General features: G+C 46.3%; 1 protein-coding gene across 1 annotated transcript in view; it reads right to left on the reverse strand.

Moving 5' to 3' along the window:
• The window catches only part of PRIM1 (DNA primase subunit 1), a 113,490-nt gene that overhangs the window by 85,043 nt on the left and 13,840 nt on the right, over positions 1-14,607 (reverse strand). The window contains exon 2 of the mRNA XM_082205929.1: positions 14,167-14,596. Coding sequence (XP_082062055.1) covers positions 14,167-14,479 — 313 coding nt within the window. The 5' untranslated portion in view covers positions 14,480-14,596. The remainder of the gene's footprint in view (positions 1-14,166; positions 14,597-14,607) is intronic.

Consider the following 14,607-nt stretch of genomic DNA (forward strand, 5'->3'; position numbering starts at 1 on the left):
CCAAAGGGCATAACCCTGTACTCGTAGGTGCCCAGCGGTGTGAACATGGCCGTCTTCCACTCATCGCCCTCCCGCATGCGGATGAGATTGTACGCCCCTCGTAGGTCCAACTTGGTGAACACGCGTCCCTTGCGCACCGTCGCGAGGAGGTCGTCAATCCTGGGCATGGGGTAATCAGACGGTTTGGTCATCTGGTTCAAAAGGCGGTAGTCCACAACGAGTCTTTTTTGGGGCGTGTCTTTCTTTTTCACGAAGAAAACGGGACTGCCCCCCACTGCCTTGGACTCTCTGATGAAGCCACGCTCCAGGTTATGCTTGATGAACTGTTTGAGTTCCTGCATTTCATCTTCAGACATGGAGTATAGCCGCCCCTTCGGCAGCGTCGCCCCCGGTAGGAGGTCAATCTTGCAGTCATATGGCCGGTGAGGGGGTAGCTTGTCCGCCTCCTTCTCGCAGAAGACCTCCAAAAAGTTCGCGTATTTGTGGGGGACCGCTTGCAACGTTCCCAACTGCAGTTGTGATTCCTCCTCCTCTCCCTCCCGTCGGGGCAGGATGCAGTGTTCTGCGCAATAAGAGGAGCCGAAGATCAGTTGTCTCTGGTACCAAGCCAGTGTCGGACTGTGCCTGTCCAGCCAACTCATGCCCAACACAATGGGCGTGTCCGACAGTTGGGTGACATTAAAACTGATGACTTCCCTGTGGTTGCCAAGGCGCATCACCATTGGTGGCGTCTGCTTCACCACCTGCCCCCCTAGCAACTCTCTGCCATCCACTGTGACGACTTGCAGGGGCAGAGTGGCAGGCAATAGCTGTATAGCGTGCTGCTCCACAAAGCTCTGCGCTATAAAGTCTGCGTTGCTTCCAGAATCCACAGAAAGCGGCACTTCGATAGTGACGCCGTTGGGTAGCTGGAGAGACGCTGTGAGCTGCACCACTGGTTTGGGTGGGAGGGGATCCGTGGGTTGCAATATCGCTGGGGGCTGCTTCACAGATGCGTCTGGCTGGGCCCCAGTGCCTCCGTCTCCAGCCAGACATCGTCGTTTCCCTGCTGTGGTTCTCCTTGCTGCGTTGCTGCAGTCACCATTGCTGAGGCTGCAGTGTGCTTGTGGAGCCTCCGGGGACACTCCTTCGCCAAATGGCCTGGATCCTCGCAGATGTAACACTTCCTGTTCCCTCTAGGAGGCTTCGCTTTCACTGCTGCCGGTGCTAGGGCTCTGGCTGCTGACTGAGCCCTTGCACCTCCAACCTCCATCGGTTCCCCTCCCCCTCCTGGCGGAGGTGTGGATTGCGCACGCGCTGCTTCCCTCGGAACGAAAGAGAAACTTCTCGCTGCTTCGCGCCCTCCACGTCCTTCATCTCTGCACCATGGACGTTCTTCCAGCCTCACCCCCACAGTCAGCGCCCTTTGGACCACCTCCTGCGTGCTTCGGGGCCTCTCCCCCCTTGCAATTTCATCCTTAACCGCAGAACTTAGACCCTCCCAGAAGAGGTCTCTGACAGGGGGCGAATCCCGATCCCATTCTAAAGCACTGACCAGCGCAAAAAATCGGGCGTGATACTGCCGGACGCTCGCCCTCCCTTGTTTTAGTCCATGAATCTCCCGTCTGGCAAGATCCACATCAATAGTAGACAAAAAACACGCATCCATCGCTTTGATAAAGGCATCTGCATTCTGAAGCGCCGGATCTTTATCCCTCCACAAATTGCGCAGCCAGGCTTTGGCATCCCCATGCAAATGGGACAATATGAACCCCACCTTCTCTTCCTCATCTCTAAAGTCTTTTGCCAGCAGTTGCAGTGCGCACATTACGTCTGCTCTAAAATTAGGGTACTGTTGCAAAGTCCCATCGAAGTGAGCCACAAGCCCTCCTGCTCTCCGTGCCAATCCCACGCCCTCCGGTCTGGGTCCCGGTTGCCCTTGCTTAACAAGCATTTCAAACCTGGCGTGTAGGTCTCTGTAGGCGGCTGTAGTCTCCTCCTCCCGTTTCTTGGAAGCCAATACCTCTGAGGACAACTGGGTCACTGCCTCTTGCAGCGCGGAGATCCTCTGTTCTTCCGTCATCTTGCTAACCTTTGTGAGCTTGCTTACAGACACCCCTCTTCCTCCCCTAGCGGCTTCTGCTCCCGCTGCGAGGTTTCAGGTTTCTGAAGCTTTGAAGGGATGGGTCTTACTGTCAGAGCTGCTACCAGGTCCCAGCTCACATAGGACCACGCCACACAGCGTCCACTTTAAAAGAGTCTTTATTGAGTTACAGGTTTCATTTCCGAACTGCAGCGTGCAGCTCTACACCTTCTGCCCTAGGTCGGCGAAGACCCATCTGAGTCCCCGCCTCTTGCACACCAGCTTAATACCCTAGCCTTGCTCCACCTCCTTCGCCTCTCCCTACGTCTCTGGGTCCTTCTGCCCCCCTGGGACTCCTCCCTTCTACTCTCCTCTGACGCTGACCCCCCTGATCCTTCCGCTTCCTTTCGGCGGGCTTTGGGACCTGGCTCACTCTCCGGGCTGCTTACTGCTCCAGCTTCCGCTGCATTTGAACTTGGCGCGCGCGCCCAACTCTCTACTTTCCTCTTGACCGTTGCCTCGCTCTCTGAGGAGGGCGTGACCACCCCTGACTCGTGCCCTCCCTCCTGCTGACGGCCTCCGGAACCCGATGCCTGGCTGCCTTCCTCCCTGCTGCTCTCAGTCTTGAGCGTGGGTCCCGACTTCCAGCTGCTGCTCTCTGAATCTCCTCTGTTCCCTTCCTCCTGGGGTGTCCCCCCGGATCCCCCCCTTGCTCTGCTCACTGGGGCTCCCTTTTGGGAGTCCTCTGACTCACTGCTTAGGCTTGGAGATCTCGGGTCGTCATCATCACTCATTCTCCCTTCGGCTTCCTCCCCCTCGCTCTCTGTTTCCACCCTTCTCTGCGTCTCTGCTTCTGAACCCCTGACAGCTACATAAAATGATGTACCAATGGTACCGTATTTTTCGCTTTATAGGATGCACCCGACCATAGGACTCACCTTGTTTTAGAGGGGGAGAACAAGAAATCCCCCCCTCTGCTCAGCACCCCTTCAGTGAAGCGGCAGGAGATATGGAGCCCCTTTCATTTCTCCTCCCATGTGATGGCCTGGGAATCTGATTCAGAGGCTGAACCTGAGGAATCCCAGCCTGCACAGGAGTCCCCGCCTCCAGGGCCGGCTGAGCCAGGGCAGGGACTTGAACCTGAAGGGCCTGCACCTGTGCTGGATCCTCAGGAGCAGACACCAGCTGAATCCGCTCTGGCTCTGGGGGTGATCGAGGACCCATTGCCTGCAGGTGCTCCTCTCCCAGCCCTGTCAGGGGAAGGTGAGGTTGCCTCTGAGTCCAGTAACCCTCCAGCCTTTCCTGAGCTGGAGAGGCTCAGGGCAGAGAGGCGGAGGGAACTAGGTTCTCGCAGGAGGAGTGCTTGCCTCCAGGCCAGGAGAGGCGAGTCACCTGTGGACCGGGGCTGCCCTAAGCCTCAGAGGAGATAAAGACCAGCCCGCCCAGTCCCAGGTTGTGGGAGCAACATCGTTGGTTACCTATTCCACCCGGCACCCTGTCCTGCTTTCTGCCAGAGTTCCTGACCATCCCCGACTCCCTGCCTTGGACCCCGCTTCAGCCTTGGACCGGACACAGACCACGCCACATGGCAACCCCCCCGGGACCAGCACATCCTTTTTTTTTAAAAAAAAATTTTTTTATTGGGTTTTCACATTTTTTTATAGACAAACAAACAAACATACAGAAAAACAAACAGACAAAAAAGACACAGAAACAAAAAAGATATAAAGTTTCAGGAAAACAACTTATTTTCATAATCCTAGTCCCTGACTTCCCCCCACCCCCTCCCTTGCATCCCTATTCCCAAAGTTATATCAGCAAATTGTTGTTTCTCAAAATCTTAATCATCTCAATAGACCTTTTAAAAAGGAAGACGATTGTTCTAAGTTGGATCTCAGTTCCCTTCCATCGATTTCCCATTTTGTCTTTCATATCAGTCATATTAATTAAATTCCATTATCTTGAGTGTTGTTAAAATTACATCCTTCCCTCCCTCCCATCCCCGATATGCGTCCCTTCCCAATGTATGTCCAAAATATTAGTTCTTAGCCTGGGTTCCTCACGTCCGAGGCTATCCCATCTCTCACAGTCCCTCTCCGCCGGTCTTGTTGGTAATCCTTTATGTCGGTCCACGAATCTCGAAAGAGCTCTATCACAATCCATTCATAGTCTCTTGCATACAACTGCTGAAGAATTTCCACAAGGCATGGATCTTTCAAATCATAGTCAGAGTCAGAGTCAATGTGGAGGCCCCAATTATATTTCTTTATTTTAAATTCTTGCAGACCATAAGCTTCCAGGGCCTCCACTTTCATCTTTTGCATCTTTCGTAGATTTGTTGTAGATTTGATCCAATAGTCTCCTTGCTTGTATTCCACAGATGTCAAATTCTGGTTAATATCTTCCAGCTTTACTTTCTCTTTCTCTTGTTTTGTCTCCTTTTCTCTAATTGTCATTTCAGGCTCAGCTGTGGGTTCTTTCTCATTCCAGTCCTCCTTACAATCAGCAGAACTACTTGTTTCAGTAGTGAAGGTCATCAAGTGTTTACTTATTTCCGAAATATGCTCTTGTAAGGTTCCCACCAGATAGAACATCCTTTCGATTTCAGCCAGTATCTTTCCATCCACAGCCATTGTAATTCCACAGAATTCCCCCTAGAGGGAATCTGGTCACTTAACGTTGCTTTCTCCAACAGCCCTCTTTCTTATTTTTATTACTTTGTTTCCAACGATTTAAGTTCAATTGTAACACCTTTTAATCCAGAGGGATCTTAAGTAGCAGTTTTACAGTAGACTGTATACTTGACAGCTTTGACAGCTGTCAAATTCTATACTTGCAGGCTCCAAAATAGGACGCTCCCGGGCCGGGGGGAGGGGGTTGTTTACAAGAAAGGAAGAAACTTCCAAAACTCCACTCTCCTGCACAAGATTGCTTTTTTTTTTTTTGCCCAATCTTGGAAGTCAATATCTTTTTAAACTCACCCTTTGCAGGGTAGGCTCTCCAGCTTAGTTCTTACGTCGTTGCTTTAGCTCATCTGCAAGGGCGGGGTGCGGACTTCCTTTTAGCACACCCCCCGGTCGTCTCAAATTCAAACGGAAAATTCTTAAAGTCCAATTCCCATTTACTCACGGGTTGTTGTTTTTTCAGCCGAATTTCAAGGAAGGAAGTCAGCGCTCTCCGGTCATGGCTCGCGGCTTCGCTCAGCAGAGGTAGCGATGGACTCTCGGTGCCACGCCACCCCCCGTATCCCCTCCGCAGCCTTTAAAAAGGCTCTTCGCAGATCAGGGGGGGCGCTTAAGGCACCCACCGAGTCTTCAGTCCGCAGGCTTCCGCGCCTGCGGTTTTAAGGGTCCCCGTGTCGCCGGCACGGCAAAGACCCGTCCCCTGCTGAGCCGATTCCCTCCGGAGCTCGGAGGGAATCCGCCATTCCCAGATCGCGTCAACCCCGGAAGTCCTCGGGACCAGCACATCCTACTTCGCTGAAGGGGCGCTACGTAGCTCTCCCTCTCTGCTGAAGCCAGGAGAGTCTTGCTCTCCCGGCTTCAGCAAAAGGAACCCGAAGCTTTCAGAGAGCAGCGCGACTTCCCGCTGCACTCCAAAGGCTTCAGGTGGCTATCGGTGCGCACTGACCCCACTCGCTCTACAAGCTTCAGCGAAAACAGCGCAAAGCCTCCGGAGTGCAGAGGAAGTGCTCCCTTTGCGCTTCGGAGGCTTCGCATTGCTATCGCTGAAGCCAAGGAGCCTGCATTCGCTCCATAGGATACACACACATATTTCCCCTTAATTTTTGGAGGGGAAAAAGTGCGTCCTATAGTGCGAAAAATACGATATTTAGACTGCAGAAAGGTGTTTGAAATGTTTGTTGGAAGTGTGAAAAATATGCAGACCCATTTTGTCATGCTTGGTGGGCTTGTAAAAATGCCAAGAAATATTGGATTCAAATACATACATTGATGCAGAACATTTTTAAGTTTCACATTCAATTGATGTCAGAACTTTTCCAGCTAGGAATAATGGATAGACAATTAGAAAAAGACTGCAGAACATTATTTCAATACATGATCACAGTGGCAATACTCTTCTATGCTCAAAGATTGAAAGATTCACCATTATCTACCATGAGGAAATGGGTGTAAAAAATATTGGATTTAGCTGAGATGGTAAAGTTGACGTGTTTAATAAGAGAATAATCATTGTCACTATTGATTAAAGATTGGAAACTCCTTATACACTTTTTTGCATGAAAAAGAAAATGAACTTATGATATCTGGGTTTGAGGACTAATGGAAATATTGGTTTATAGAAAGTGGAATCATTGGGTGTCATCTTGGAGTGAATGTTTTGAATAATCTTCTATATATAGCTGACAGACAAAGAATTCAGAAGTTCTCTTTTTTCTTTTTCTTCCTTTTTTCTTTTTCTTCCTTTTGATTTGTGTTTCTAATTTAGATTAGTTTTTGCCATTGATAACAAGATATTTGATATTAACCTTTGTATATTTTCTTTCAAAGTTTCATACAAAATTTTGAAAAAAAAAATTTCAATCAGGGATGGCTCAGCTTGTCAGTTTTAGATTCTGTTTCTCACTTCTTCAACCTTTAAGTTCAGTTCTCCACATTTCAGTTTGTGGTTTGAAAATTCTCACAAAAGTTTACCAGCATTTTAGTGCCAATTTCTCTTAATATTTTTATATGCAATTTTCCACAAGGGACACATTTTTGCAAGCAGTTTTCTCTAACACAGAGTATTCTTGTATGCTAGCTTCACTTTTGATACATACTTCCTACTAATGTATTGTTATAGATATAGCTAAGCCCTAGAAATTAATAAATACCAGGGTTTTGCTTAATTGGGATATGGATTGGACTTGGCGAGACTTTTTGGGGGAGTGCAAAGTTGCTGAGAGGGGCAGACACCAGGCTTGTGTAACAGTATGTATTTTTGTACACATTATTGTTTGGGGAAAGTGCATTACTAAATTTACATGAGTCTGAATTTTGGTTCATGTGTTGTTTCGTTGATTCATGTGTTGTTTTGTTAAGTGTGAACTAGGTAGCTTTCATACCAAACTGAGTTTCTCCCCCAGGTCTACTCACATTGCTCAAAGTACTTCCGCCCATAGCATTCCTTGAGGTCAGAAGGTAACTGGCTCCATATAGGTTCGTAGGACTCAGCTGATTTTGACAGTATGGCTGTCTTGAAAGTACCTGGTTCAACAATGCTGACTTTGATTCCAAAAGGACGGAGCTCTCTCCTGAACGAGGGAGGAAAAGTCAAGAAACATCATTTCCTACTGAAGACTAAAATATAGTGGGTTGTTTGACTGCTAGGAAAGGTCCCAGGCATGCAAAACAAATTAGGCGCCTGGGGATTCTGGGGGAGCAGGGCTGCCAGGCCTGGCAGAGGGCAGAGGCAGCCAAGCTGGTGGCCTTGCGAGAGGGAGGGGTCCTCAGCAGGAGCGGGTGGGGTCTGCGCCAGGGTCACCCAGCCACCCAGGCCTGGCCTCTGCCTGCCTTCTTAGCTGGTTGCTCTACTCTCTCATCTTCCTTTTTCCTGGCATGTGCCTGAGTGCTGCACACCTTGGCCATGTGCCAATTAGGGGGTGTTCTTTTCTGGACGGAAGCTTAATTTTTGCAAATTTCTTCCGCGAGGGGTCTTAAAAGTATGCGTTTGGGTTTGGGAAATTCAAATCTGCTGTTACTGTTTTGATTTGGCAACATTTAGCTTGGTAAACCTAAATTTCATTTAAAAGCACATCAGCTGCTCTCAGCAAATCATAGAATTTTTATTTTGCCTTCTGAAAAGGTCAGGTAATGAATGCTTAACAACAACAACAACAACAACAACAACAACAACATAGCTGCAAGTCCTTGGCAATCATTTTTAATGATTTCTATGCAATTTCACACGTTTTACTTACCAATCAAAACTAAATGGTATCAACTGAAGCCAAATATCTTTTGAATTCCCAAGTCATGTTACAACTTTTTAGCACCCCCATTTTTGGAATTTGAAAGGTGAAAAACTGAGCATGCCCTAATTGTGCCAAGCTCTCTGGCAGGGACCCTGCCGCCCCTTGATGGCCCTGTGTGGATTCCGGCAGAGACAACAAGGTGGTGCAGGCAGCAGCAGTGATGGAGGAGGAGGCAGCAAGCCCTTCTGTAAGCCAGCCTGCCCCTTCTGGTGCCCCCTCCCAGATGATCTACTGTTCTGAAGATGCTGTCATCTCTCAAAACACAACCAACCATCTTTGAGAACCAGCCACAACTTCTCCGTCCACCCTCACCAAATGGCGGGGAGGTAGTTAGCACGATGGTTTGGCACCTGTGTTGCCAGGGCTGCATCCTCATCTGGGGGTCTGGAGGGGGGCTGGCAGAGGTGATGGGTTCTCATTGGTGGTGGAGCGAATTCAATCAGATCTGTGGAGTCCATACACCTTCCCCCTCCCATCTCAACTCAGGCTTGCATTTTGAAAAAACACATTTCCCCGCAGACCTGGAGATGAGCAAATGTATTTCAGGTCCAGTGTGGGCATAGCAAGAGCTGGATCCTTATCTCTCAAACAGTGCAAATGTCTGCTTTTTGATCTGTGATTTAAGGTTCAGCCCTTGACAGCAGCCTGATTTCCCACCACCTGTTTTTTATTCCCTACACCTGGAGAAACACCACGTCACTAAACCGAACCAAGCCAAAAGTAAGCTACAGAGCTTGTTTTTACCTCAGGGTGTCAGAGAAGGCTTCCACACCAAACTTTGATGGGCAGTAACCGCCTCCAAAGCAGGCCAGGCGTCCATTCACACTGCACACATTGACCACCCTCCCTCTGGCTCTCCTCACCAGCGGCAGCATGTGTAGCGTCACGTCAATCAACCCTAGCAGGTTGACATTGATCACCTTTGCAAAGTCATCTTTGGTCAGCCATTCGTTGGGAGCTGATGGGACGCCTATTCCCGCATTGTTCACCAAGCCCCAGAGCCCTGTGAAGGAAGAGACAGTTATTCTTTCCCAAAGGAAATGATATGTAATGAACTGAAATGATATATAATGAATTTTTAAAATGTTTAAAATAACTTTGATAAAGAAACCAGAAACCTTTTTATTAGGAAGTGTAGGTACCAAGATCCCAAAGGAACAGAAAAGAATTTTTATGTATGCAACGACAGCCGCATGGATGTTACTTGCCCAGAGATGGAATGAAGACAAAGTCCTTACCAGAGAAGAATGGCAAACTAAGCTGTTGCCACTATGCCGAAAGGGCAAAACTGACCTGAAAGATCAGGAACCAAGAAGACCAAAACTTTAATAAAGAATGGGAAAAATTTACAATTGACTTGAGACACCGCTGTAAGCAGATGAAAACATTAGCAGGACTGCAATAACACTGGTAATGTAGAAATTATTATGGATAAAATGGAGTGACATAAAATTTGGGTGAGGAAATAATATGCAGTTGAAAAGATTGATAATAAGACCCATGGAGCGGAAGGGGGAAGTCTGAAGATTCAGAGAAATCTCTAAATGTGGATATGGATTTGGTATTGTTATAATCTTGTAAAAATCAAATAAAACTTATTTCAGAAGAAGAAGAAGAAGAAGAAGAAGAAGAAGAGACAATTATTGTTCCAGGTTCCCACCTAGCATAACATTTGCATGTATGCTAGATTTTGGAAGTGTGGATGTAGTATTATTCTTGTGGTCTATATTTTGGTTGATATGTATTCTAGGGTTTGTTAAAGTTGCAAAACAACGAAGCACGGGATGGAGCAAGGGAGAAATTTCTGGAACAACATTGAGATATCAGCTCCGCCCAAGGCATGAAGAATAACAGCAACAACTGGGTGGGTGGGGAGACATAACATCTTACAAGGACTGGAAGAAACACCACAGGCAGAAGAATTGCCACACACAGGAAGAAGAAGGATGTAGTCTGAGTTCCTCACTTGTAGTTTCATAAAGCATTTAATGTGTCAACACAAATAGAAGTTATTAATATTGCAGTTGTTGCATAAGGGATTATTATTATGACTGGAGTGTAATGGAAATTAATAAGATTTTGGAAGGCAGAAATAAAGAAAATAATAGAATCATCAAATTTAGCACACAGGGGGCCACTTTAAATTATATAATTTGGCATTGGAACAATTGGTATTAATAACTGTATTATAAATTGGTATTGTTATAACGAGGCTATTATTGGATTGTAATTGAAAACCAATAAAAATGATTTTTTTAAAAAAAGTTGGATGGGCGGTTCATCATAATTTTCCCAACTACTATCAACAGGAAGCAATAAAATGGGCAATATTTGTTAAGAGGAAAGCTGTAATTAAAAGCATGGGAGTCCTAAAGCTTCTATTCACATCACTCTTTCAAAAAACCAAAAACGGGTATCTGCAAATTGAGAAACGCAACACAGAAAACACTGGACTGAAACAGACAATTTTGACCAAAAAATGTTTATCTCTGGAGATATATATATATATATATAGAGAGAGAGAGAGAGAGAGAGTGTTCAGTATGCGTCCCTGCTCTTGCATTTGATCTTAGTATTGCTGGAGAGCCAATGTTTCCCCAGGGATTCACACAGTTTTAAAAGGAAGGCCAACCAGTGACCTCTGGGGGCCATTTTGGGAGGCCTTTACATGAAATTTAGCAAAGAGTATGAAGGCTTATCCAAAGTAGATCTGTTGGATAAAACTGATTCAGTTGACCTAGTGTACTTAGACTGCCGACTCCTGAATAAGCTGAACAGTCATGAAACTGGTTAAGAAGCAGGACACAGAGTCAGACTTCCGGGTTGGCGCATCCGGCTAATGGCGGATTCCCTCCGAGCTCCGGAGGGAATCGGCTTAGCAGGGGACTGGGTCTTGCCGTGCCGGCGACATGGGGACCCTCAAAAACCACGGGCACGGAGCCCGTGGACATGGTGACTCGGCGGGCACCTCAAGTGCCTTCCCGACTCGTGAAGGAGCCTTTTTAAAGGCTACGGAGCGGGTGCCGGGGAGCGGCGTGGTGCTGTGAGTTCTCCGCTTCCCCTGCCGAGCGAAGCCCCATACCATTTGTCGGACAGCGCTGACTTCTTCCTATCAAATTTGGACTCAAAGGCAAGAACAACAACCCGTGAGTAACTTGAAATTTGGACTATAAATTTTGGATTTTGCACGAGCGGGGGAGGTGAAAAAAAAAGGAGGAAGTCCGCCTCCCCCCTATTGTAATCAGTACAAAGCAAGGACCTGTCAACCAAGGTTGCAGGAAGAGTTGTCGTGATATAAGGATATAAATTCCGCGGATTTAAAGAACTAAGTTAATGTGCTGAAGGACTAGAGCTTACTTTGTTTGGATTAAGCACCACCTTTCTCAAGCCCGGGAGAAACCCGTATTAAGAGCCTGTTGAGGATTTACAGGAACTTTTGACAGCTGTCAAACTAGCTGTCAAAGCTGGAAAAATTGAAAGCTGAAACTCTAACCGGTTATATTGCTACAAAATATTGAAAGCTAAGAAAGATTGATACAAATAAATCTGACTTTTGGATCGGAAGGGAAAAGAACACTAAGTAACCAGAATCCCTCTAGAGGGGATTCATGGACATTACAAGAATGGAGCTAAAACAGGGAATACAGGAAATACGTGCTGGCCTGAAAAATTTGATCTTTCTCGTGGGAAAGTTGCAAGAGATGAATAAGAGAGACCATGTTTTGTCTACGAGCCCTTCAAACCTGAAGTTAACTGAAAACATACCCATTGAGTTGGAAAGGGGTTTGATGTTCAAAACACATGCAGCTGGACAAGAAAAAGAACCAAAGACTGAGGAGGAAAAGACATCTGCTGAACAGGAAGAGCTGAAAGAAGGGATGGCTGAAACGTCACAGAAGGAAAAAAAGAACTGGAGACCTATAAAGAAGAAGCTTAAACTGACTAAGGTGAAAGTTGGACTATTTGGGATATACAGACCGAAGAAACAGAGCTGGAGCACCATCTTTAAACAAGTAGGCCTCGTTGGAAGAACCACGGTCAGCATTGGGAAGATACTCCTTCGGTCCTGGGTGTTTAGTATGAGAGACTTCAGAAGAAACCGGCTGAAAGGGACTGAGAGAGATTTGCGTGCCTCAGACGTAAGATCACCAGGCTAGAAAGATGGACTAATTGGACTTTGGTTAGGGATTGAAATCGGGAGGAGAGGGGTGGGATCTTGAAGCCCAAAGGGGGTTTGCTTTTTGCTTTTGCAGTATAAAAATTATAGGTTTATTATTATTATAAGAATGGGGAATCCGTGGAGGGGAAATAGTGGCAACCTTAGGAAAAGTATCTCTTTTTTCTTTTTTTAACTCTATTTTTACACTTCTGTTTCTTCTCTTTATATAGGTGCTAAGGAATATATTTTAAAAACTGCTAAGGTATAACAACGAATTAAAGTTAAAAACTATTACAAAAATTATTTTAATTAAATCAAGGTTAAGTGAATTTAATAAATTACGTTTCAGGATATTAAGGGGAAAACTTGCTTGAATAAACAACTGGGGTTGGAATACAATAAGGGGAGACGTGGGGAAGTCCTGAAAAGAAGTTACTGAAAATGAATGTCAAAAGGTGGAATTTTTCTTTGTTGTTTCTTTTTTGTGTTTTTCTTTTGTGTTTTTTTTCTCCAGATTTCTTTCTTTATTCTTTCTATTTTTTCTTGTTTGTTCTGTTATTTATAACCTTTTGTAAAACTTAATAAAGATTATTAAAAAAAAAAAAGAAGCAGGACACAGAGTATAGAAATAAATGGAATATCTAGATGGGGAGATGTAGAAACTGGAGGTCTCCGAAGATCAGTGTTGGGACCTCACCCAATGAGCAGTATGCCAAGTGGGGATTTGAACCCAGGTCTCCCAGGTCCTAGTCTGAAACTCTAACCACTACACCACACTGCTTCTCATTCTCCAACAATGGAACTCATGGACGTCCAATGAATGTTGGAAGGTTCAGGAGATAGGGATGCCCACCCACTTGGATGGTTTTAAAAGTGGATTGGACAGCCAAGATGTCTATGCTCTGCCTCTACAGCTGGAAGCAGAAATACTTCCAAATACCGATGGCTGGAAAGCACAGGAAGGGAGAGTGCGCTTGATTGCTGCTTTCGAGAAGTCATCTGCTGGTAACTGAATGCTGGATGAGAAGAGACATTGGCCTGATCCAGAAGGTTCTACCTTCCATATTCTCTGCTCTGGGCTCCCCAAACACATTTAAATGGGAAGCATCTTAAAAGATATTGCAATATAACTGCTCTGGTCCCTTCTTCTCCCAAGTATTTTCCCCCATCTACATTGCCTCCTTTCCCAGCTGCTATTAGGGGGAAAAATTCAATGTAGATCAGCCAAATGACTCCAGAGGCTTCTCCTACACTGCAAATGCTGGCTAATCAGTTTGAGGTCCTGTAGCTGCTTGTCAGTTAAAATTAAAATCTTGCGACACTGATTATGATATCTTGCATCTGTGCTTTTAGAATCAGGTTGATCAGGGGACATTATCAGACAGGAACATTTATCTTCATACAAAATGAAGTTTCACTGTGTGACTTCACAGAACAAGCTGCTGTCAAAGGCATAAAGCAATAGTCCTTCAGGTTATTTGGCAATCCTAGCAGCTCTTGACAGAGGCTGAATTAAGGTGACCCCATGGAATTCCTTCCCCATTCATTGCCTTATCGATTTTAGTTGTTTCTAATACTTTTTAAAATGGTCATACTTTTTATTTTTGATATACAGTGGTACTCCGGGTTACATACACTTCAGGTTACATACACTTCAGGATTACAGACTCCACTTACCCAGAAATATTACCTCAGGTTAAGAACTTTGCTTCAGGATGAGAACAGAAATTGTGCTCTGGCAGTGCAGCGGCAGCAGGAGGCCCCATTAGCTAAAGTGGTGCTTCAGGTTAAGAACAGTTTCAGCTTAAGAACGGACCTCCGGAACGAATTAGGTACTTAACACGAAGTACCACTGTATTGGGAGTCACTCAGACCATATTTTGTGGGAAAGTGGAGTAAACATAAGCAGATGATGATACAGATAATCCCTGGCCTGATCCAGAGCATGGAAACAACACAACAAAAAGCTACCTTTGTTCCCCACTTGTTCTTTCACCCACTCCGTCGCTGCCGCAACGCTCTCTGTACTGGTGACATCCAGAATGGTGGTTTTCAAGCGCTCTGAGGTGACCTTCTTCAGCTGCTCTGCCCCCTTCTGGGTGGTACAGGTTGCCAACACCTGCAGACCCTGGGCATCCAGATGCCTGGCAAGGTGGTTCCCAAAGCCAGAGGAACAGCCTGTGATGAAGACATATTTCTCCATCAGGTTCTCCACTGTCTGTCTCTCCTGATACCATCGGCGAAGGAAGTAAAGCCCCAGCAGGGCAGCCAGGTAGAGCCACATGGCTGAAACCAGCAGGCAATAAGCTTGCAAGAGTGGGGACACACAGGGACCTAGCAAGCCTTGGAGAAACCAAATCCCAACCCCTGCTCCACCATGAATCTTGCTGCTCTATTTATCCTCCCTCGCAG

The sequence above is a fragment of the Podarcis vaucheri genome (assembly GCF_965113315.1).
Source record: "Podarcis vaucheri genome assembly, chromosome: 2".
In the NCBI taxonomy this organism is placed as follows: Eukaryota; Metazoa; Chordata; class Lepidosauria; order Squamata; family Lacertidae; genus Podarcis; species Podarcis vaucheri.